Source organism: Etheostoma cragini, chromosome 9, assembly GCF_013103735.1.
Source record: "Etheostoma cragini isolate CJK2018 chromosome 9, CSU_Ecrag_1.0, whole genome shotgun sequence".
Classification (NCBI taxonomy): domain Eukaryota; kingdom Metazoa; phylum Chordata; class Actinopteri; order Perciformes; family Percidae; genus Etheostoma; species Etheostoma cragini.
The window spans coordinates 28,404,808-28,431,016 of record NC_048415.1 but is presented as its reverse complement, the minus strand read 5'-3'; the positions used below and the strand labels follow the sequence as shown (position 1 = coordinate 28,431,016).

The 26,209-nt window shown below is 39.6% G+C and overlaps 1 protein-coding gene and 1 long non-coding RNA gene across 2 annotated transcripts in view; one reads left to right on the top strand and one right to left on the bottom strand.

Annotated features, from left to right (window-relative positions):
- Positions 1-26,209, top strand: part of LOC117950913 (inactive N-acetylated-alpha-linked acidic dipeptidase-like protein 2) — a 498,171-nt gene that overhangs the window by 268,565 nt on the left and 203,397 nt on the right. Inside the window, exon 8 of the mRNA XM_034882332.1 lies at positions 21,467-21,610. Within this exon, the coding sequence (XP_034738223.1) occupies positions 21,467-21,610 (144 nt within the window). The remainder of the gene's footprint in view (positions 1-21,466; positions 21,611-26,209) is intronic.
- LOC117950920 lies at positions 733-25,517 on the bottom strand. The gene is made up of 3 exons (XR_004658006.1): positions 25,507-25,517; positions 11,358-11,368; positions 733-867 (listed from the first exon to the last, which is right to left on the bottom strand). It is a non-coding gene; the product is annotated as an uncharacterized LOC117950920 (long non-coding RNA).

Sequence of the window (26,209 nt, the reverse complement as noted above, 5' to 3'; positions counted from 1 at the left end):
CAAATAAAGGCGTTGAGTTTTCCATCCAATGGCTTTAAAGCAAATAGAAACCTGTGCCTAGTGACGTCTCGTTCTGTTTTTATGTCAGATTGGTATAATGAATTAATTTGAGACATTTCATGGTGTTTCCATTCATTTTCGCACAAAATCGCACAAAATTCAAGCATCATTTGCAAACAAAGTTGCGCTAGCCAAAATGAGTAATATTGCACATGTGCCAGTGTGACGTATCAAGCTAAAATACGAAAACAATGAGACAGATGCATGTAAATTCCCTATGACAACTGACGCGGCATGTGGTGTTGGATCAACAGCGTTCCAAACAGCTCTGGGAGATTGTGTTTCAGAGACACTTCCCAGAAACCCTTTGGTTGAAGCCTTTTCTGATGATCAAGACAACATTTTGGCCTGTAATTTTATTGGCTGTCCCTAATGCAAGATGCGATAAGCAATCGACCGCTGTTCCAACTGAGAATCACCATTGCGCTCTACAAACTGGCTGCATGCGCAGTGAGTATAGATTGGTAGGCAAAATGTTTGGAGTCAACAAGACCACCGTGGACCTGTGGGTTTGCGCAGTGTTCAATGCCATACAAACGAGGATGAATCTGAAGGTGTATATACCTACCTGGAATGGATGAGGCGCATGAGATCTCACTGAATAACTCTAGAGTGCACTTTGTGCCACAGGTGTTTAGCTTAGATTAGATCCCCTGCTAAAGGATACAGGGATCTTGTCAATAAAAAGTGCTGGCCATCAATCGCACCAAGGCTGTAGTAAACGATTGTTGCAGCATAAGGAACATTTGCGTCAGCACTCCCGGTAGTGCGCACGACAATCTTCACCACTTCTGACCTGTAGAGATGCTTAACCATAAAACCATCCAAAACGTAAACACATTTCATTTCATTCAATTTATTCCGCAAATAACGTTTCCATTGGCGTTTATCACCTTAAACATTTACCAATTAAGAGAAAATCCGAAGAGACAGAACGTTTGAGTTGATATTCATGAAATTCAATCAAATTTTGCAGTGTATTTGGGGCATTTTGGATTCAATATCACTTAATTTGCATGAACAAGTGTGGATGAAAACTAGGCTACTGTGTGAAACAATATAATCCTTGTCTGTTTTTTGACAAACAAAAAGAAAACAAAACACTATGAAATAGCTTTACATATTCTTGGTTTGGCCCTTAAAACTACATATATTATGACTACAATATATATAATAAACTAGGTAACAGCCCTGTGGAACTCATTTATCAGGGAGTGTTCAGAGGCAGTATTGGTAGGGTTTGTTGTTTCATGAACCACTGAGACAATACGATCCAGGCAGGCCAGTTAACGTAACAGATCCATGAATCTGAAGGCTTATCAGACACCAAAACACTGCACACCCATTTATAATTTCATGAGGAAAGAGTTTACTGCTCTGAAAAACTTAGCACGGCTTTAATCGTGTCATCTTTCATTGCGACAACCAATAGCTTAACAGTAGGAAGGTGGCCATGACATAACACAGTAATTTAATTTTAATTCATTTTTATTCACAGTGTCAAATCATAACAAGTAATCTCAGGACTCAGGCCAATGCAGCATCTTGTAAGATGCATCACGTTCAAGCATAAGTTCAATCAGCATCAACTTTTTCGGTTGGCACCCATGTTATGTGAGCATTCATTGATATGATTGGAAGGGCTAATGTACTGTAGGTCGGAATGTGTCCTCATCCACCCTCTGCTGATAATGTGTTTGGCACTAATGTTGGCAGTAGGGGGGCCTGGTTGGTTTCAGCCTCAAAGTATTAAAGAATTTGCCAAAGCTGATGACAATTGGCTAATTAGGTTAAACAGTTCCATACAGAGCACAAGTTACGTTTAAGCATTTGTGTGTGCAAAGACTTGTTCTTGCAAATGCATTTTATGTTTGTTCAACAGGAGTTTGATCAGTTGTTAGGCTGCCTTTTCAATGGGAGAGTTCTAGTGCCCGTATTCTTTTAATATGAAGTCACGCTGTTGTAACACATGCAGCCCTTTGTTGCACTTAAGGTAATTAACATTGTCATGGACTGCAAAAACCACAATATAAATGAACAAATGCATATCGGGAACTGGTCTTTATTCAGAACCAGGTTTTGGGGGGGATATCTACTTGATGACTGACGAGACTGTGGAGCTTACTCAGTTAATTTTTATACTTGTTTATACAGAAGTATATTGTTCTGCATCATAAAGGTCCCAGTTACCCAGTGCTAACCATGACATACTGTGTTATGTCTGGCTGATTTTCACAGCACAATCGTATTCCCAAACACAATAAATCAAGGCACAGGCAACTCGCTCAAACCACTGATTGCTTCATATCTTCATTTTATTATGTGGTGCATTAAAATGTCTCAAAACAGCTTAATTTTCCTCAGAGGAGAAGCAGTAAGATAGGATCTAACCTGAATAAGGGTAGTTTCAACTTTGAAAGTTTGTGATTGCCTCCCTTTACTGTTTGAGTTTGTGTGGATGGAAAAGATCAGTGCAAATTTAATTTGTCGCTCTTTTTTAAGTACTTCTCGAGTAAGAAAATCTAAAAAATGTTTTCTAGTAATAAATTTGTAAGACTCAATTTGACAATAAATGCAGTGGTATGAAATCAGATATCCAGTTTGTATCAAGAACTTTTAGATTGAAACTTAAATCCAGTCTTCATTATTTAGATTAAGCTTCATGAAGGACAAGTAAAGAAATAGGAAGGTTGAATTTATTACAACCGTTCTATTCCATTTTGTAGGAAAATAAAATGAAACACTTAACCTTGGCTTTCCTTTTTTACCAGTCCTCACAAAGCAATAGCTTCACTTCTTATCAGAATGCTCGCTGCTTCATTCCAATTTGTTTAGTTTAATAGGGACAGAATAACTTTGGTAGATACACCTCTGGATAAAGACATGCTTTTATTCCCCAAGAAACGTGAAGGCAAAAGAAATATCACGCATTCACTGGCAAATTGTGCCATAAAAATTGTGTTGATTCATATATTCAACAATAAATAGTTGGGTATAGAAGGGATAGCCCCAAAAGGACACTAAATGGCAAGGGATTTATTCTCGATTAATTTGCCAACATTTTCCGACTACTACTCAGAGATAGTAATCATTGGAGCACCAAAGGTATTGATGTTTTTATTCCACACATTCCTTTTCCTTGCAACCGAACCACCAGCTGACCGAGCTGCCAACAGCCAAGGCAAGAAAGCAAAGACTTAGAGACCAGATGAACAAAAAACATGAATTCTGTCCTAATCATTAAAAGAAAAACAAGATTTAATTTTTGGCATTGTGTCCTGGAAGAACTTGATCAGTTCCTCTGTCTTCTCTGTATCCATCACTTTCCTTGTGTCTCTATCCCTTCCTCTCCTTCACTTCTGTCTGCTGGTGTGAGCTTAGTCTAGTTTCTTATAGTGAGGTGTCAGCTATTGACAGGGATGAGAGGAGAGTACCCTCTTGCAGTGCTTATTAGCTGTAATGCATTCCTTTCCTCTGCTTTGATCACTGTGGGAGACCGTGTGATGCTTCCTGTCACGTCATTTGTTTAATGACTACATTTTCTGTCTCTCTATCATCTTTCTTTCATAGTCTCTTTCTTATCTTGTCTTACAAGTATCCACTTTGGGGTTTATAATGACACACACAATGTACCCAAGGCCTGACTGAGCCAATTTATGTATCCAAATGTTGTATGTATGTGTCTGTCTGATTGTAATGTTATGTATGGCATGCTATGCTCATGTTATATTTTTTTATTTAGAGTGGAAGCATATTTTTCTCTTTAGCCATGTGGCATGGCTGTAAGTTTGGCAATGTCAGACGGTCATTCTGTCTTTCTATCTGTCTGTCTGTCAGTCAGTCGGCCCGCCCCTTTGGCCCAGACTGACATAACTCAACAGCTATTAAAAGGTGTGCCATGGTTTTTAATACAGATACCCATGGTACCCAGATTAGAATTTTTAATGACTTTGGTGATCACTTGACTATTCCTCTTACACCAGCAACAGGTAAAAAATGTAACTTATCCTGTCAAAATGTTCCAACATCAATTTATACGAAATTTGCTTCTTCATCAGGTCAAAATTTGAATTTGTCTAATACTTTGGTTTATGACCAAATACCTGCAAAATAGGGCTGCAAAATTAATCGAATTTTAATCGCGATCACAATTTAGACTTTCCACGATCAAATTTGCGTGAACGAGCGATTTTTAAAGGGTCATTTCATAGAACGCTCCTGTTTTTTTTGCATAGCCCATCTACCGCTCCGTCAACCCATCGATCATGAGCCAGCCAAAGTACTTGTCGCACCCAGTGCAGGTTAGTTTCTAGATGGAGCCGGGCCTGTGTTGGATCTTTCTACGCTCTATCGTCTTACTCTCCGCGCCCCGCCACACAGCGGCCGCCGGGTCCACACTTCTGACATTAGTCCAAAGTTTTAATTGTTATTAACAAAGCTGTATATTGTTAAGTATGAGGGGCAAACCTGTATTTGTACCAGTGTTTTCCGGGAGTAACTCTGCTATCGCAGCCGCCACGGCGAAAAACACAGAAGAAGTTATTGAATGCAACTAACTTCAGTTGGTAGAGTAACAGTGTGGGAGACGGAGCTGCTGGACCTGGACCAGGACCTGGACCTGGGCCAGAGATGTGACCCATGGCCAGATTATCATAGTTCATAAAAATGCAGCGCAGTGAAGATACAGACGTTTCATCCACACAACGTTTGTATCCGCCTTTTGACCCGTGCTGGACCCGTTCATTATGAGTCAGCCGTCTCTGTGTGAGTAGCGTCCATCACACTCCCTCTCGCAGTTATAAATAGCCTATGTGACAATAACATTTGTTTTGGTTAAAAGCAACAAATAATCGTGAGAACATGGTAAACATTATACCTGTTTAGCATCAGCACAGATGCTTTACAGAGCCGCTAGCATAGATTCCTAGCCTTGTTCCGTTTCAAAGGTTCAAAGATTACTTTGTTTTGCAAATAACTGCTAACAAGACTAAGCATATGCATATATTTTTCATGATTTCTAGGATTTTTTTTATTTGCAAATATCAATGAAAGTTGAGTATTTCAGCCATCAGAATTAAAAAATAGTAGTACTTTGACAGAAAGTTCTATATCAACTGTAATCATCTTCTTTGTTTTCGAAAATGCTTAAACAGTGCACCTCTTTACTAAGCTAGGTTTATGCCTGCCTCAGTGTCCCCAGCACGATAGTGTGCAAGCCAAGATCTGACATCATTAGGTATTCTGTGTAAAGTGCAATGGCTCTGCATGTTGTCAGTTATTGTATCAAACCAGCCGCAAAGAAGAACACCATTATACGGTAAAATCCACACCTCTATAGCTTTGACAGGACACTTCAAACTGCAAACAAGGTAAATTATTACTGTCATGGTGCGATTTTTTTGTTGTCTTTTTTTAAACCATGAGGATTTATGTGTCTTAAAGTATTCTTAGAAAAGCTATTTTATACATGTGACGTAAAGACAAAACATGTTCTTGGTGTTCAAATAAACTGATGTCATATTGGAATGTCGGTATTCAGACTCAAATTTGCAATCCTCAAATAAAAAAGGCACCCAGATAATATTGCATTCACTGCAGGAAAGGTTGAGGCAGTTGAAGCTTGAAGTTTTCTTGCCCAAGCCTCCGTGTCGGCACACAGCTAATTGAAATAAATGAGTTTTTTTTCTACACATTTGTGATTGTCTGAAGATGGCCTTATTGCATGGTTGGTCACAGTTTATTTTATGGCACTTTAATAGGACATAATAAGCCTTACTTTGTAACAAATCAGACCATATTATACACAAAACAATCAAAGTTACCTATCCTAATTAGACACCATACACCTAAATTATACTCTAATTAGAAATGACATATTGGGCATAGCCTTGTTATAGTCAGAAATAACACTGAGAGCTCAGAGGACATTACATTTATTTGGCATTTAACAGTATTAGTACTAACAGTACAGGCCAAATGTTTGAACACACCTTCTCATTCAATGCTTTTGAATGCCTTTATTTCCATGACTATTTACATTGTAGATAATAACTGAAGCCATCAAAACTATGAATGAACACATGTAGAATTATTGTAGAATATTCTAGTTTCTTCAAAGTAGCCACCTTTTGCTCTGATTAGTGCTTTGCACACTCTTGGCATTCTCTTGATGAGATTCAAGAGGTAGTCACCTGAAATGGTTTCCCAACAGTCTTGATGGAGTTCCCAGAGATGCTTAGCACTTGTTGGCCCTTTCGCCTTCACTCTGCGGTCCAGCTTTCCCCAAACCATCTTGATTGGGTTCAGGTCCAGTGACTGTGGAGGCTTAGCACTCCATCACTCTACTTCTCGGTTAAATAGCCCTTACACAGCCTGGAGGTGTGTTTGGGGTTGTTGTCCTATTGAAAAATAAATGATGGTCCAAATAAACGCAAACTGGGTGGGATGTTGCATGTCGCTGCAGGATGCTGTGGTAGCCGTGGCGGTTCAGTATGCCTTCAATTTGAATAAATCCCCAACATTGTTACCAGCAAAGCAACCCCACAACACCACACCTCTTCCTCCATGCCTCACGGTTGAAACCAGGCATGTAAAATCCATCCGGCCACCTTTTCTCCGTTGCGCAAAGACTTAGCGGCTGGAACCAAAGATCTCAAACTTGGACTCATCAGGCCAAAGCCCAGATTTCCACTGGTCTAATGTCCCTTCCTTGTGTTTCTTGGCCCAAAAAAAATTGTTGCGTCTCCTTAGCCGTGGTTTCCTAGCTGATATTTCACCATGAAGGCCTGATTTGCGCAGTCTCCTCTTAACAGTTGTTCTAGAGATGTGTCTGCTGCTAGATCTCTGTGTGGTATTCCTCTGGTCTCTAATCCGAGCAGCTGTTAATTTGCAATTTCCGAGGCTGGTGACTGATGAACTTATCCTCAGCAGCAGAGGTGACTTATGGTCTTCCTTTCCTTGGGCGGTCCTCATGTGAGCCAGTTTAGTTCACACTTTTTTTTTTTTTAATTCATTATTCCACATGTGTTCATTCATAGTTCTAATGCCTTCAGTGATAATCTACAATGTAAATAGTCATGAAAATAAAGAAAATGAAATGAATGAGAAGGTGTGTTCAAACTTTTGGCCTGTAGTTTCCCTTCGTCACAGTGTAATTTGTGGCTCAATAGAAGAAAACTGTACGTTAAGTAAAGGAAAATCATGATGAGTCACATCTGGTAACTACTTCTGTCCCTCATAGCCTGGACGTTCTGCCATGGAGTTTGTAGGTGGTAATACATAGCCTAATACATGCTTGTGTACTCCCATACAGTTAAAACCAGTTCAAAAGTAACAGTGGCTATGGAAGCTGCTAGTACGTTGCGTCTTTATTTCACAATTACACCTTAATAAATGAGTAATTAGCAACACAATCCAACAAGACTGTACTGTAATCTAAAGTGAGATCCATTGTTTCATCCCACTGTTAGGTCTTAATAAACTTTCTAAAATGTAATCGGACATCTAACCTAAAACCACGTTAATGTCGAAACTAGTGCTATCAGTTCAATGTGTTATTAGCAGAGTTAACGCAAACACAGTTTAACGTGTCATTTTTTTATTTGAGAGATGAATGTTCTTTCCAACTCAAACTTTTTTTTTTCTCAACATGCTGTTGCAACAACTAGTAACGATAAAAACACAACACCACATTGGATCTAGACCAGAAACAAAACAAAAGGCACACCGCACACACTTGTTTGGGCTTGTGAGCCGCCCAAAGAGTACCAACGTTACGTTTTGAGTGGATGGCGAGCGCGAGACGCAGAAACGGACGGCAATACGATTCTGGATGAAAAGTTTACTTTTTAAAAGTTGTCAAATGTTCCACTGACAAGACCAAAGTTATCTGTGGGTTTGGTTGTTGTTAACTGAGCTATCATCGCAGCACATCCCGGCGGAAATATACCACTTGATGGCCAAACACACAGTAGGTTATATACCAATGGTGTTTTCAATAAAAAACATTTGCACAGAGTGAGCCAATCCACTTTTCGATTTTGGTAAGAGCATTAAAATCAGAATAAATAATGGAGCAAAAATAAAATAAGAGCCATTTAGAATAGATAAATATGTGTGATTAATTGTGATTAATTGCAAGTTAACTATGACATTAATGTGGTTGATTGGGATTAAATATTGTAATTGTTTGACGGTACTAATTATTAAGCTGTATTGGGTCAATGTTACTAGATCTTTATTTATTAATATAAAGTATTGGAATATGAAAATTGCTTTGTTAATTGTCTAGATTTGCATAAATTAGTTCACGGGTTTAATAAACACATGGGTTAATTAATAATATAATGAAATGATGATTGCATCAGAATTGTCACGGCACAATAAATACTATTAACATCGGCTAAACATTGTAACGTAACAAAATACAGAGAATATACATAGTTATTATGCTACATAAAGGTTATAGCAGTAGTATGAGAACTTACCGTCAGTGGCTTCTTCACAGAATTAGCAGAAAACTATATAAATTAATAAGCTGCTAAATAAGCAGAATGTGAAGGAAGTGGAAGTAAAAACCAGAATTTCAAAATAAGTTGATCAACATTGAAGCAACAATGCATGAATATTTTATATTAATGACCACCTGTTAATTTCAAGCCCTTGCCATGAGTCTTGATGCAAATCTAATTAAAGGGGTGATAGAATAATTATATAGGATATTTCCCACTGTTCCTTAAGGTCTCCTGATAGGGTATGTAACATTGGTTGGGCGGAAAATGGCCCGGTTATTTTATTTATTGGCCCTATTTGGAACAAGAGCTTTTCTTCCAAAAATGGTCTGCTCATGAATATTTAGATAAGCTGCGTGCTAATTGGTTGATCGAACCACATACACATACATTTGAGATGATACAGCAGATCTCATTTTTCCGACACTGCAATTTTATACATTATTCCTTTGCTATTTTGTTACTAACTTCACTTTTTTATGCAAGAAGTCAACTATATAAAGCTCAAATATGGGATGTTTTACAAAAATTGATGGCTAATTGCAAATTTGGTACAATGTGTCAGACTTCAGGAGCTCCACATTCTGATGGGACAGTAGCAGCCCGCAGAGCAAAGTCTGTTTCTGGGTTACTGGACTGCCAAAATAAATAAATATATTTACAGTTTAAATTTTGTCACGGGTCACTAAGGTTTTACAAAACTAACAATTTTGTCCGATTTTAACTTAATGCCTTTTTGTGAATTTGAGGGATCTCATAGCTGCAATAAAGTGTCCCATTCAATCCAATGGGAAAAGATTGCAGCTAGCTAGCTACACTTTTGGCATAACTATAGCATATTTACATTTTGAATTTCATCATGGCACTTATATCACAGCTATCCTAAGGCCTTACAAAGCTCAGCTAACTTTTGTCGGATTTTAATTTAATTCATTTTTGTGAATTTCAGAGGTCTTGTTTGGAGGAGGCTAGCTAGCACTCATTGAAAGACCTCCATCCAGCTCACTGCGGACACTTACAATGAGACTCACGGACAAGAGGCGTTTATTTCCTCGATCGTTTTTTTAAATAACACACATATCCATTATAATGTGGTAAGAGATTGCGGGTTTGACAAGCTAGCAGACTCTAGCTCTCAGTCACACACAGCGGCCATTTAGCAGGAGAGGGGTGGGAGAACAGCGAGCTGCAGGCCCTGTAAATCTGTCTGGGCAGTAGCGTTTGGTAGTCCAGTAACCCAGAAATGGTAACTTTGTGGGCAACAGAAACTACGCATTATAGCTTTAGTTATAGTAGTTAAGTATAGTTAATAAGTTAAAATGATGACTTTATGTAAACAGCCAATCAAAAGTGCAAAACATTGGTGCAGATGACAACATACAGAAAAGTACACCCACACCGAAGAAGTCACAGTGCACCTTTTCAACAATACTTCCTTGCGTCAATTCTTTATAATTAATAATACTAAAGTCTGAAAATTAGAAATTCTATAAAAGTCTAATACAGCATCACGTACGGTTTCTGACATTATGATTTAGGTATATGGTGTCAACTTAGGGTACAACTATGTTCATTTACTATCTTATTGCAAGTTAGACTTTCTAGTTGTGGTCTAATTTGATATACAGTATGGTTCGCTATGTCTCAATAATGTACTGTAAAATAAACTGTGTTTGCATGGGTTATAGCTATATCAACTGCTATTGCGTGGTTTATGATATTCTATGGTTTCTAAGGTGTATGGCAGCACAGTACGGCCTAGATAGCATGGTAATGTGTGGTATGATGTGGCATGATTTAATATGCATTAAACCACTATGTTCTATTGTAGATAAAAGAATACTTTATTTTCAGCTGAATGGTGTTATGGAGATAGTGGAGGGTAAAAGTACCGTGTATCCAACCATGAAAAGACATGTTGTGTTATATGTTGTAGTATATTTCCGTCTCAGGGAAGTCCTGCTGTCTCAGCTATAGTGCATAAACCTCCTGGGGAAACCTTTCTGTCTCAGTTATTTCTTAAAATCTGTATCTGTTGTGGCACACTGTGACTCACTGAGAACTTTTAGCATTGCATCACTGTTGACTTCTTCCAGAAGAACATGCTTTTTACCAATGAAGTACTTTTCTTACCAAGATGAATATGTATAGAGTCATTTTGCCATTTGTCTTGCGCTACATGCCATAATATCAATAGAATGACTAGAACCTCATACTGAACAAGCCAGGGATTAATGAATGTCCATACCACAAATGAAAAGCCCAGTTATTGAGTTTCTTGAACCTTGGCATTAAGATTACTGCGTGACAACATTATTGCGTTCTACAAGTCAATCAATAATGAAATAATACACTGCAAAAAACATCCATCATAATTTGTCATTCAGTTAGTCATCTGTTGAGGTTTTAAAACATATTTCATAAAAACAAGAAAGTACTCAGCCGGAGGGGTAGGGTACTCTTCCTTCTTTTGAGTTTCCCACTTTTCTTTTCCCTCTAGAATTTTGCAGAAACGAATCTTAGTCTTTTGGAGAAAACAAGTGTTAATATGATACAATGCTGCATGATAGGTGGATAATTTCCAGCCAGTTTGGAAACCTTTTTTGGTCCTCGGGCCATTCCGTACTTTTGGAAGTTCACAGAGTTATGCAACAGTAACATGACGGCTATCAGAAACAAACCTCTGTTAGCAGAAATGGGTAGAGAAAAGGGTCTTTTGAATGGCAAGTTCAGTTTTAAAGCCCGTCCAGATGTGCTATTGACAAAGCTAGAGTTTTTTGCATGTACTGTCGATTTGACTTGAGTTAACCGCGGACTAAGTCTTAAATAACACTGGTTTGCCAAGCACCGTATTATAATGCATGAGGTCCGTTATTTGTGTTGAGTGGCTTAAAAAAAATGGGATGTTTAACCTTTACAAGTGAAAAGTGTGACACTACTTTGTGTTATTTATTACCAAGTAATGTTCCATTCAGGTCAATCTGTCCATCTCATGTTTCTTGACAGGCTTAAGTTTGTCATATTATGCTCTAAGCATACTTTATGAGCATAGAGGTTATTCTGGAGAATTGACAGAGTATTTGTCAGTGACTATGTTTTTACTGACTAATATTTTTGTGACAATAATTTTTTTTATATTCAAATAATATTTTAATATTTAATGCTCACATGCAGCCTGTTAAATATGTAATACATTACCCAGGCTTTTGCATTGTCAATGCTACCATAAGCATGAGGTTGTTACACACCTTGTGTGAGGAGACGTGACATGAGAAGACAGAGATTAGCTAAGGTTAGCCAACCTATTTATTTAAAAAATCCCACTTGAATTGTAATTTCAGCATTTGATTAGTATTGATTGTTTTACTTTTGTATTATTTTTGACTTTAACTTGGTTTGATGATTTTCTCCATGCACTGCACATCATTAAGTAAGCACCTGGTCTTGCCTCTGTGAATATGTCAAGATGGCAAGATGTCTTCACACAGACACACACACACTCACAAAAAGAACCGATAGAGCCCGTCTGTCAATCCAGGTTTCAGTGAATTTCAGTGTCCATTACTGGAAAGACTAATTTACAGAGTGTGGACACTACCCAGGTATTGATTTGTGGAGTTCTCGCTTCACTGAACATGAAAAGAATGGAGAAAAGAGAACTGAAGAACCATCATGAGAATCTTTGCTCTCTGTTTAAACCAGACTGAAACAATTATTTTTAATCGGTCAGCACCATCTGTTTAAAGGTATTCTCCTTAAAAACAATGTATGGACTAATGCCAATGTAGTTTTACATTGGTAGACCTTCCGCCACAGCGCTGCAGGGGAGGGTCAGACTAGTCCACCCAGCATTCTGGGATGGTAAAAAAACATGCTTTGGTTTATTGGAATTTCTTTACACCAATCACAATCGTCACGAGTGGTGCTAAGCGCCCAATAGAACCACATTGCCACTAGTGGTGTGCAATACTGCAATATTAGATATCCATCCAATACCAAGTCAATACAAGGCCAGTATCGCCGAAACCAATTCAATAACGACACAATACCGATACTTTTTATAAATAAGGTGGATGCATTTCCGTGACCTTTAAGTGCTTTTGGGATTTTACACTTGGATTATTAATAAGTTAAAACCCAGAACCGGATTTTCATGAGCTTGTATACATTTGTTTTGTTACCACTGGGTCTTACATCCTTTTTACACATTATACAGCTTACCGTTATTTCATTTTTGGCCTGAAAATATAGCCACACAGAGCTCCCCTTCCTCTCCGCCATTCTTCTGCTCCGTCTCTCTCCTGCTTGTGTGTGTGTGTGTGTGTGTGTGTGTGTTTGTGTGTGGTGTTTGCCGACGCCGGGCCTGGCTGCATGCTTGCTTGTTTGCCTGGTGCCGCTGTGTCACGTGACGCTACAACATCCAATCACAAGAGTAAGGAAGGAGGAGCAAAGTGTGCCTGCTCTGACACAGCGCGCTGCACTTACATAGACATAGAAAGGCAGGTCGCCTCTTTAATGAAACCGCTGCAGTGCAGACTCGAGAGAAACTGAAAACCAAGGTATCAATCTCATTACACTGGTATTGATCAATATTAATCAATATTAATTTTGCTAATATCAGCCAGTGCACATATCTTTGTTTATTCCCTGTATTCCGGTGGAGTCCACACTAGTCAATTGTCAAACTCATACAATCCAATATTCCCCCAAAAAATGTCCACGCAAAAAAAACGTTTTGCCATGTTGATGTCCTTACTAATGACTATGTAGCAACGTAGTTTCAGTGGGAAAAAAAAGTATTTGATCCCCTGTTGATTTTGTACGTTAGCCCACTGACAAAGAAATGTTCAGTTTTAATGGTAGATTTTTTTGAACAGTAAGAGACAGAATAACAACAAGAAAATCAAAAAAAACGCATAAAGGGAGTGTTCCGAATCTCAGCTTGTTACCTGTATAAAAGACACCTGTCCACGGAAGCAATCAATCAATCCCATTCCAAACTCTCCACCATGGCCAAGACCAAAGAGCTCTTCAAGGATGTCAGGGATAGTAGAACTACACAAGTCTGGAATGGGCTGCAAGACCATTGCCAAGCAGCTTGGTGAGAAGGCGGCAACCGTTGGTGCGATTAGTCGCAAATGAAAGAAACACAAAAGATCTGTCAATCTCCCTCGACCTGGGGCTCCATGCAAGATCTCACCTCGTGGAGTTGCAATGATCATGAGAAAAGTGAGGAATCAGCCCAGAACTACGTGGGAGGATCTTGTCAATGATCTCAAGGCAGCTGGGAACATAGTCACCAACAATTGGTAACCCACTACGCCGTGAAGGACTGAAATCATGCAGCGTCAGAAAGGTCCCCATGCGCAAGAAAGCACACATACATGCCCTTCTGAAGTTTGCCAATGAATATCTGAATGATTCAGAGGTCAACTGGGTGAAAGTGTTGTCGTCAGATGAGACCAAAATGGAGCTCTTCGGCATCAACTCAACTCTCGGTGTGTGAAGGAGGTGGAATGCTGCCTATGACCCCAAGAACACCATCCCCACAGTCAACCATAGAGGTGGAAACATTATGCTTGGGGGTGTTTTTCTGCTAAGGAGACAGGAGAACTTCACAGCATAAAAGGTAGGATGGATGGGGGCATGTATCGTCAAATCTTGGGTGAGAACCTCTTTCCCTCAGCCAGGGAATGGAAGATGGGTGGTGAATGTGTATTCCAGCATGACAATAACCCAAAACACACGGCCAAGGCAACAAAGAAGTGGCTCAAGCAGAAGCACATCAAGGTCCTGGAGTGGCCTAGCCAGTCTCCAGACCTTAATCCAATAGAAAATCTGTGGAGGGAGCTGAAGGTTTGAGTTTCCAAACATCAGCCTCAAAACCTAATGACTCGGAGAAGATGTGTTAATGTTATTCTGTCTCTCACTGTTCAAATAAATCTAGCATTATGATTATAGACCACACATTTCTTTCTCAGTGTGCAAATGTACAAAGTAGCCAGGGGATCAAATACTTTTTTCCCTCACTGTAACTATGCGTAACTGTGGGGACTCAGACTGTCAGCTAACAGGCGAAGACAGAGCTTTGGGATAATAACAAGATTGAAAATATCAGTTCAGATGGATAGTTCATCCGAATCCGATTCACGAAACATTCACAAAAACATTTTCTTCACAGGAAAAAGAAAGCTGTGAGTATTATTTCAGCCATGTAAAGTATAAATCCCAAAGACATTACCTCCAATTTGTCTGCAGCTGGTCTTTTAACTTTCGGAATGGCATTTGCCTTCAAATGCCGGGACTTGATAGCCTGGTCCTACCAGACTCTGGTCCATTAGCCTGGTCCTACCAGACTCTGGTCCATTAGCCTGGTCCTACCAGACTCTGGTCAATCAGCCTGGTCCTAACAGACTCTGGTACACTACCCTAGTCCTACCAAACTCTGTTACATTAGCCTGGTCCTATCAGACTCTAGTACATTAGACTGGTCCTACCCGAATCTGGTACATTTCATTTGTCCAGAGTCTGGCCACTCTCCAGTGACAAGTGTTAACTTCCTTGAAGGCGGGTACTCAGTTAAAGTTTAAAACTATTGGATCTGCCCAGAGTCCCTCTGGTAGCATGGCTCCTACCAGGCTAACAAGAGGGGAGACAATCGGCTTAGCGTCACTTGCGTTAGCCTTTGCCAACTCCTTCAACACTAACGGAGCAAGATGTAAAATTAAAGTTTTTCCTGAACCCCGTGGGTAGGAGGGTCACAACATCATGGCAACCAACAAAACTCAGCGAAGATAGTTTTTTCTCTTGCTTTAACTTCTGGATATTCCGTAGCGTTACCAAACGGTCCAAATGGCTTTGCGCGCATCTTTTTGAAACGGACTATGAATTTAGAGGATATTTTAATAAAAAACTGGTGTGGCAGGAAAGCACTGCCACTAAAGCCCACTTCAGACCAAAGATTCACAAGTGTTCTAATCCGGCCCGTCTCAGTTCAACTCAAGCCAGCTGATAATTTTGCTGCGACTCAGCTGTTAAAGTGGCAGAGGCTTGTTTTAGAACGTAAGGGACGTCTCCTGTTTCAACAGCCGTCAGAGAAGTCAGCTGGTAACGTAAGCTATAGACTATAGAATTAAAATTATTCATAATCCATTGTATTTTTATGTTACAAACAGCTGGTTGAAATGGCAGAGTTTTAACCTTTTTCATATTTATTTATTTTTTTATGTGCTCTCCATGCGTTTTTTTTTTTAACACCTGTTATTATGTAGCACTTTGGGATGTGCGTAAATATAAAGTGCATGAAGTTAGGATGGAATTACAAAGAGGTGTTGTTATGAAGATGATACATCGTCTCTTTTCAGGTTTGAGAGCGCTGCAGACCAGCAAATTGCATGAATTTGCAGGTTTCAACTCTTCAAGTCCCGTCGCCAATCTTTGGTCTGAACTGGGCTTTTGTCAGAACCGTTAATATTCACAAGATACACGGATAACAAATATAACAGAATCATCTCTATTAGGTGAATAGCAGACAATTCATTAAAAAAGAGAGGAGCGGTCCAACAGGAGCAATATGCCCTCCCTCTAACTTCAGCATGAGTTATTCAGGAGTCACCTATTAGCAATTTATGAATTATATTAGGAGATATTTCTCCGTTAGCTTGTTCCTTGGTATATTCTTGCAATATTATGTTTCATGTAAAGTGTTTTACCTCTGCTCCTACACAATTCCCCCTTTTTCCCTCCACTTCTCCACTTTCTCTATTCCCCGTTGTCCTTTTTCTCACCCCAGCTCTGCATGTTTTCCCTCCAACCTCCCATGTCTTTCCTATCGCTTTTGTCCTCTCTTTCCTTACTGGCAACTAAGTACATTTACTCAAGTACTGTACAGATTTTAGGTACTTTACTTGAGTCTTTTCTTTTCATGCCACTTTCTACTTCTACTCCGCTACGTTTCAGAGATAAACACTGTAGCCTACTTTTTAACTCCACTAAATTCATTTGACTGCCTGGGCATTCATACCAAGTGTGTATTTCTACAAAGATCACAAAGCAGTCTTTCTCCTCTCGGCTGAACGGACAGATTTGATAACAACAACGTTTACGCACCTGGTGTGTTTTCGCTGTTAAGATATAATATTTAGGCTTGGATGTCCAGCTGAAATAATTAGCGGATTAGAGTATTTTTACAGTGTGGTATTAGTATACTATACTTCTTGCACCGCTGCTTACCGGCACTTAAATAGTCTTTGACTGCACAGATAGTGTGTTTGTGCAGCTCAGCTCATCTTCACGCCATCATGGTAATTAGCCATTTTGAATACTATGTCTAAGTTATAAGAGTCTTTTAAAATGGTGGCTCAGTGGTTGGCAATTTGGCCTTACAGTAAGAAGGTTCTGGGTTTGAACCCAGGTTGTTCTAGTCCTTTTTGTGTGGAGTTTGTATGTTCTCCCCTCTCCCCATGTTTGTGTTTACCCCCACCATCAGAAACATGTACTAAGTTCTCCGGTCAGTGCCCTTGATCAAGGCACTGGCTGAGATCCAGAGTTGGTCCCCGGGCGCTGTAAATGGCTACCCACTGCTGCCTTGAGGGATGGGTTAAATGCATAGAACAAATTTTGCTACATACATGTGTATGTGACAATAAAGTACCTTTACATTTAGTCTCGTCACCATCTTGCAGCTCCCCTCTCTTCCTCAGACACACACACACACACACACACACACACACCAAATTCTTGCTTTTTTGCCTTTGTAGCTGTAGTAGAATAATGGATTAATTGATTAAAGAATTAGTGGTTATTAATCGTATTGGTGAAGTTAAATAAATCCTATTATACCTTTTTTAATGAGCAGTTTTCTGTGATTATTTGTGCATGTGCTGTAATAACAGCTTGTTGTACAAGGCAGTTTTCGGATTCACTCCTTCCCCTTATAAATGATGAGATACTAACAATAATAATAATAATAATAATAATAATAATAATAATAATAATAAAAATAATAATAATTACTAGCATTTTTAATAGAAAATCCCTTATCGGGACAGTATCCACAGGTCCACAGTTATTGGTCCTTGAGTTCAGGATGGTGCCCCATTTATTAATTATTTAATTGGATAAAGCTGTCAATATATCAATACTGATAACTTTAATACTATTGACAAAATGCCTTTAATATTTGCTAACAACTGAACCTGTGCCTCCTAAATCCCAACACCTACCATCACCTGACCTCGCTTTTTGTCTTTACTTTTACTTGTCTTTACCTCCTTAGTATTAACTCCTTAATCTTATTTCCTGAAAACATGGGGCAGGAATTCAACCATCTGATTGCCAAGTCAGTCTCACTATCTGGATTTAACCTCATGCAACATTGATGATATGAAGACAGAATATGACTAAGGAGACCTTTAATCACCTAAATTGGTGATTACAGATTTTGTTAGTTTTCAGGGTTAATGTCCCTCTTTCAACCTTTGTTGTGTTTTAAGCAGGTCCTCATTGGTCTAATACAGTGTTGTGTTTTTGGTTCCTTCCGACATGACAATGTCAACTGAACACGTCCTACTTCTGTTGGTAACTGCATTCTTGTAAATAAAACATTCTAGTGCAGAACAGATATTTTTTAGTTGTATTTAAAGTGGCTATTGTGTGGATTCTATCAGCCACTTTGGACAAAAGGCGTAGTGTTTTTAGCACACCTGCTTTTGTAAAGGTCTTTCTTTTATATTATGGGGCTGTATTGCCCACAGTATTACTGATTTAGTGTTACCAGGACGTTGTATAGTCACAAAGAAAATGTAGCTGAGACAGAAACACTTTCATTTACAATAATAGATTAAGTTACAGATGCATCGTTGCATTTCAAGTGTTGCATGGAGTAACTTCGCCTGCTTTAGATATATTGTGAACTAAACCGGGTATCACTGTCACGAGCCAAAGCATTAATTCCAACAGAATTATAACTTAGATCGGTGGCCAGGTTAGCTCAATAGGTTGAGCAGATATATATATATATATATTGTAAATTATGAAAAATGAAACCAATCAGTGCTGTCTACACCGTGTTATCCTCCTGCTAGAGTTAGCACCCAACAGGCTTGAACAGGGCAAGTTTTAAATGTGTTTTTAGCCTCTAAACATGTTCAAAATGTCATTAAAAGTGCCTACCCATGTGCAGTCATTCCTTTCCAGGGCACACAGCTAATCTGACTGATGTAGATGTGAAAGAAAGGTATACAAGTTGTGTTAACCCATACCTCTGTTTACTTCCTGTTTTCCGGTGAAGTCCACACTGGTCGCTTGAACTCATACAATCCAATATTGCAAAATGAATTTTTGCTGTTGTTATTTCCTTAGTAATGACTATGTAGAAACAGTTTTTAAGCTGTCTCTTCTCAGTGGAGCCAGGAGAGCTGCAAGAGTTCAAGAGCAATTGAGCATGCAGATATAGGGAACCAAGCCACAGGGGGCTCTTGAACTTCTGACCGGCTGCAGCCGGCTGCGCTGCCCCTTACATGGGTAGGCACTTTAAAGGACATTTTGAACATGTTAAGAGGCTGAAAACACATTTAAAACTTGCCCTGTTTAAGTCTGTTGTGTGTTAACTCTAGCAGGAGGATGACAGTGTGTGGACAACACAGATTGATTTCAATTTTCTCTCTACTGACAGCACTCCAAATTTACAAACAACAGAGCTAACTGTTGAAAAAGACCGGAATTCTCCTTTAATAGATTGTTATTTTAGCATGATTTTAAACAACTACTATCATTACAAAATATTAAAGAGTTGCGTCATTGTAAAACTGAACCAAACTAAAAATGTCAGCCAGGTGACACATACAACACACAACAACTTAAACAGAACATACCTAAGAAAATAAAGAAACATATAATTTAAAATAACAGCCAATTTACCTTCCTTATTGTCATCACGACATGTGCAGCAATGACAATTGGAGCTGAGCAGCAGTGCTCTTTGTTTTTAGCCTTTTGATAGTATGTTATTACTGTAGGCCATGATACCCATCCACAAGTTGTATGTAGCTCACGTACTGTATGTATTCACAGGAGAGTGGAACAGCAATGCTATGAACTGAAGCTGGGTGGACCTGAAGCAAGGTTTAGATAAGAACATTTTTATTCTCTTAATGTGGGCATATCAAACAGTGCAGCTATCTCTGTTGCCAAAAGCTATGCCCATATTGGCTCAATGGTTCCACATATGGAAACTATGTCTATTATCAGTCAGTCTACCCAATTACGGGGATGGAGGAGAGAGCAGAAAGGGTCAGAAAACCATGGGAGGATAGCAGGTGCCCAGCAACCTTACACACCATTTTATCCTGGATGAATTAAACTTGCCGCTTCACACTCGGCTGCAAACCGATCCAGAGAGTGTTGAAGGTCACAGGCCAATGATGCCATCTAGATTTAGATCTATTTATTTATTCGATTATGACAATGCACATTTATCAACTTTTCAGTAAATGCCCCATTGTTAGCCAATGGGCTATTATTACTGTAGCACTACCTAGCATGCATGTCTTCACGGTGGCGGAAACCGGAGCACCCAGAGGAAACCCACGCAAAGAACATTCCACACAGAAAGGCCTGGAATGCCCTGGATTCAAACCAAGAACCTTCTTGCTGTGAGGCAGATGGAGCTCCCCACTACCCCACAGGGTACAGGACTGTTCATCTTTTACTTTGGAAATATTGACTTTGTACGTTTATATCCAAAACCACTTAGCCTCCATACTCACCCTAACCCTAACCCATCATCTGCAAAAAGACGAGTGTGAAGCGGCTGGGATGACGATCAGCACCTCTAAATCTGAGGCCATGGTCTCAGCAGGTAACCAATGGAGTGCCTTCTTCAGGTTGGGAATTATTCTTTACCCCAAGTGAAGGAGTTTACATTTTTTGGGGTCTTGTTTGCGAGATCCAGGGTACAAGCGTCCGAAATGGGTTTTCTCAGGAGTTGGGCTAGTGTCTCCTTGGGAGATAGGGTGAGAAACTCAGTCATCCGTCAGGAGCTTGGAGTAGGATCGAAAGGAGCCAGTTGAGGTGGTTCGGGCATCTGGTAAGGATGCCTCCTGGGGGCCTCCTTAGGGAGGTGATCCAGGCACGTCCAGCTGGGAGGAGGTCTCAGGGAAGACCCAGGAGTAGGTGAAGAGATTAAATCTCCAACCTGGCCTGGGAACGCCTTGGGATCCCCCAGTCGGAGCTGGTTAATCTGGCTTGGGAAAGGGAAGTTTGGGGTCCCCTGCTGGAGCTGCTGCCCCCTTGACCCGATACCGGATAGGCAGGCAAAGAATGGATTGAATTAAACCTGAAAAGGACAAACAATATCTGTGGTAGCCAGAGATAGGAGTGCAGTCAGGCTAATCAGGCCCTGCTGACTATTATGATCACTGAGAGACCAAATTCACAATTTAACAAATACACAACTTAAGTCTTATCATGTGCGAGACTCCACCCTGTGTTTCTTATTATGTGTGAGTAATTTCTACTGTGGAAAGAGAAGGGTAGTATGGAGAAAGGGTTTTTCTTCATTCCCATCACATCTGATTGACTTCCAAACTGATGGCAAAGACAAACTGTCAGCTGTCTTTTATTAAATGCATGTTTTCAGAAGGACTTCTGGCTTCCACTGGACCTTGGATATGGCTAAAATTCAAAATCCTTATGCAGATTATGAAATAGGTTTTCACTACATACCGTCTATCAATCAGGGGCAAAAGATTCAATTAGATCTATTTATGGTTATTTACAGTGTTTCACAGGTGCATACAACTTGCTACCATGACAATTAAAAGGGAAACTATGACTGTTGATTGTTAGTTATTGGTTTTCTAATTATCTTCCTGTATTTTTGTATTTCTCTCTAGTTGAGGTGTCAAGAGAGGCTGGAGGTAGTCTGACATCTCTGTTGGTTCAGCCCATATCTGACTTCCTGGCAAAGACATTGCTGTCCTCTCCATCTACAGGGCAAGGAGACGCCTGCATTCCTCTAGCCATGCCTCCCAACAAAGGTAAAAGTAAAGTTGACATGTTCTGTAGCTTAAGCCTACGGTATTTTAGTTCCACGTGTACAGTGTTACCTCTGTTACAGCCAGTAGGGAATTTGTCTGTCCAGTCTATAAGTGCTTTTTGTACCTACACAAGGCTTAACAATGAGTCAAGGGTGTTCTTGTCGACTTGGACTCCAACAATGGCTGAAATCCTTATGTAGAATTGAAAATGTACAGTTTGTTGACATGAGCTGCTTTCCCAATTAAAGGTGTGCAAAGTTTAGGGCAAGATATAAGACAGAGAGGATAATTTGTGCTGCTTTTTCAGTGAAACATGTGCTATACAAACTTTTGTGATGCCTAGAGGTACATTACTGCTTTCATTTTCCAGTTGATCTGAATTTCAACCCTCCATTATATTCATGAGTTTTGGGTACTTAGAGTTCAAACAGCTAAAATGAGTTCCCTCCACCGGGTTGCTGGGCTCACCTAAAGGATTAAGTTGAAGAGGCGTCTGGCTAGGATATCCCCAGAATAGCTCCCTGTGGATTTATTCAAGGAATGTCCAACAGGGAGGAGATATGCACACATATCGGAACATGTTAATCCTAATGCCCCAGGATCCCCCAGAAAGAGTTGGAGGACCTAGCTGAGGAGAAGACTTTGCTTGGCTTGCTGCCACAACATTCTGGACAGCAACAGAAAGGGATTCTATTTGTGTCAGCATGTAGAGTTCATTCTAAAAAAAATAAGCATACCACGTTATCCATTATAGCAGTCTTTCTTGACTGTATCATTATCTGTTTTACAGATGGCCAGCAGCAATCCAATTAAAGGCTTTGTAGGGATTTCTTTCAATCATGTTGAGTGCAGTACTAGGAAATGTCACTGTTGTGTGACTAAAGATGCCTCTCATATCTTTGACTCAGAATGGAGAATGATTAGTTCATTAAATCATCAACAGGAAAATAATTGGCAAGTATTTTGATAATCCATTGATCAAAATGTTTTAATCCCAGGTGACATCTTCAAATGTCGCTTCGTACGACTAGCACTTCAACCCCAAAAAGATATTCAGTTTGCAAAGTATTCTTGCTTAAAAACTGTATTTTTAAAGCTTCTCTGAGATTTTATTGACAATACAAATAATCAAGTAATCAAGAAAGTAATTGGCAGATTATTTGATAATGATTTTAATTTTTAGTTGCAGTGCTAATTTAGACAGACAATCTTAAAGGGCAACTATTATATAGCATTTTTTAGTTTGTACTAGAACATGTTAACATGCTTTAATTTAAAAAAAACTTTATTTTTCTCGTACTGCCCATGGCTTCTGCACCTGTATTCACCCTATGAGACTTTCTGTAGGAGCACCTGTCTTTTTTATCGTTCCTCCCAAAAAAGTCCAGTCTGCTCTGATTACTGCAACTGAGCATATAGCATGACTTTGTACCACGGAAAATAACCAATAAAGGCTTCCAAACCAAATGTTACACAACTGGACATGTCTGAGCAGTAAAGTGGTTGGAATTTGGGGAGAAATACAGCTATGTTGAGTTATCATAGACTGTAGCTAGTTAGTTAGCAGTATGCTAGCGTTAGAATATATAATGGCGCAAAGGAGCCCCTTCTACCCTCAACCATAAACCAAGCACTACCCAATCGGACATGTTTCAGCAGTAATGTGACCCGAAATTGGGGAGAATTTAACAACATTGACAGCCCAGAAGCCAATGTTTACTGTCGTTAGCCATGTTTCTTCTTTAGTTAGCTGTAGACACTATTTCTACAATTTCTATAGTCAAAAATCGCAAAAAGGGGCGCCTTGGTAGCTCAGCTGGTAGAATTTGCACCCATATGCAAAGGCTTAGTTCTCGACACAGCCGTCGCAGGTTTGATTCCAACCTTTGCTGCATGTCGTTCCCCCTCTCTCTCATGTCTAAAGCTGTCCTATCTAATAAAGGCCAAAAATGGCACTAAAAAACTATTTTAAAAATAAAGGCTTTAAAACAAAATACTACATAAACAGAAAATGTTTCAGGAGTAATGGGACAAAGGATTGGGGAGAATTTAACACTGCAGCCAAGCTGTTTACTGCCATTAGCATGTAGTTACATGCAACATTGTTAAAACTGCAGTGTCTAACAAAAAAAAACGCAGTCCTGCCTACTTGGAGCAGATGACCAATCATAGAAGATCGGCTTGAAGCCCAGAGTGGAAAAGAGTTTTGAAACCAGAGCGTTCAGTGCAGTCTGACATCTGAACGTTTAAAGGTATATTTCACTATTGGAAAGATGAATATATCTTTAAATTGGATCACTTATCTACAAGAAATGTGATTTTTCTTTTCAGAAATTGGCGCCTTATAGGCCAAGAACAGCCAGAAAATGTGTTTTTGGCTCAAGTGGATGAAATACACCAAATCTCAGAATGCACTTGCTTCGGGCATTGTGCGACACCGCGGGCTTAGGTGCTGGTGTCCGTAGCAGGCAAAGCACGTGTAGTGTGTTGAATATTCCGTCTGTAAAAACGTTTCCTTTGTATTCTCCGATCTGTACCTATGTATCCCAGTGGTACACTTGTAGGGCAGTTTGAATGCACATACATGTTGGATGCCTGACACTTGACTCGCTTCGGGTCCAACTCCCTATGGGCGGGTTAATAACATGTGGAACTAGCTGGCTTGTAGTTCCCCGCCTCTGGGCACAGAGGCCTCTGATGACGTAAAGGGACGAGTTTTGCGTTATCTCAGTTTTTATCCAGACACACAATACAGAGATTTCTGGTCTTCTGGGACATGAGGGAGTGAAGCACGGCCATTTGGACATACTACTGTGTTTCTACTGGTACAAAGCTCATTGCTTATTGGGGAAGTATCCCTTTAAGCTCAGAGAGTTTTGTCTAAAATATGTTTACCTTAATATTTTGGCTATGTTTAACAGGAAAATACAACATTATAACATTGTAATTATGACAGAAAACAGGGGAAAGCATGCTGTGTGACCTTTAAGCAGAAATAGAAATGTATACATTTATTTAAGAATTTTATTCGGTTAAACTTTTCAAAGGCTCACTGCACATTGATCACATTTTTGTTCATATGCAAGCATTACATTCTTGGATATGGAGGTGCGAGTAGTGATGTCCAAACGATGCTTTGAGACGGACTTTCTTTATTTTCTGAGCCCAATATATGACGCTCTCTTTAACTAAGGCTTAAAGGACAAAGAAGTGCCATTCCATGAGTCATTTTAAACTGAATTTAAACCTAGAGTGCCATCTAGTTGGGTCACTAATTACAACTAATGGTTTATGAAGCTTCATTTGCACTGAAGGACAAAAAAAAAATTGTTGACACAAAGAAAGTTTAAATTGTTGTTCAGGACTTCACTTCTGTCAGAGATGTTTTTGTATCACTCTGCTCTATCTAAAAGGAATCACCTTCCCCAACACTTACCTCTGCTTGCATATCAGTCACACTACATGGCATCTCAGTGAGTTCCTAACCTCGCATCTCCAGCAAACACAGCTTGGTTGAGTCACAGATGCAACCTGACTGCCTCATCGCCACGGTGCCTTTACTGTCGCTTGGAAGTGTTTCAGGAAAAAAAAATTGTTTTCACTTTCTTTGTCTTTTGTTGTTTCTCTCTCCCTTTATTTTCCATATTACTCTCTAACAATCTTTTCACCCAGAAACTTAACATTATGAGCAACACTTACACCAAAGACAGAAGTGCTCTCCCTGCAAAAAAGTTTATCAACACCTACTTGTTCTTGAAATACACAGGTACATTCACAAAGTAATTCCACACTTCAGAGACGTGAGCCACACTGGCAGAAATGAGCTACATAAACGGCACACCCCTCACATGTCTAGTGGACGCTGACACATTAAATTAAATTGAGTGGGAGTTCACCCATAACATGATGCAACCATAACCAGTGGACATTAGGGGTAAGTGCTCACCAAGGCTAGCTCTAAGTGTTGTATGGGTCAAAGTTTCCTTTAAAAAGAGAGGATATTCTAGGATAATTATAGAAGAAAGAAGGAAGAATGAATATTGGTAGGTGTCCATATACGCGTTGTTTTCACGGATGGGATTGCCCCACTTCAAGCATTGTACACTAGAAAATTACCTAAATCCCCCCCCTTAAATCCAAAGCCCTCTAGTGGCCATAGAAAATATATCTCTCGCCCAATAGATTTCAAGACGGTCCTAGGGGCGGCCATTCACTAACCTCAGCTAAGTGGTTGCGATTTTAACCATGGCAAAAAAAGGTGCTGTAACCTTAAAGAAATAGCCATGTAAACCCAAAACACAGTCTTTCTCTGACCCTAACCATAATGAAGTCAGATCCAAAGCTATTTTAATCTTAACAATTGACTTTTAAAGATTGTGAAAGGCACAGGCAAATGAGTTAGTTCAGCCATCGTTCTTGAGGGGATCTACAAACGGCATATTTGGCCATTTCATTTGGAGTTGAAGTTATAGCAACATTAAACATAGTAATTATAGGGGCAGTGGTGATATTGTCATCCTGGATTGTTGTGGTTTGGGGTTTTTGTTGGGTTTGTTTTCCCGTTTCTGCCCCCTTGTGAATGTCTCAGTGTTTTCCCAG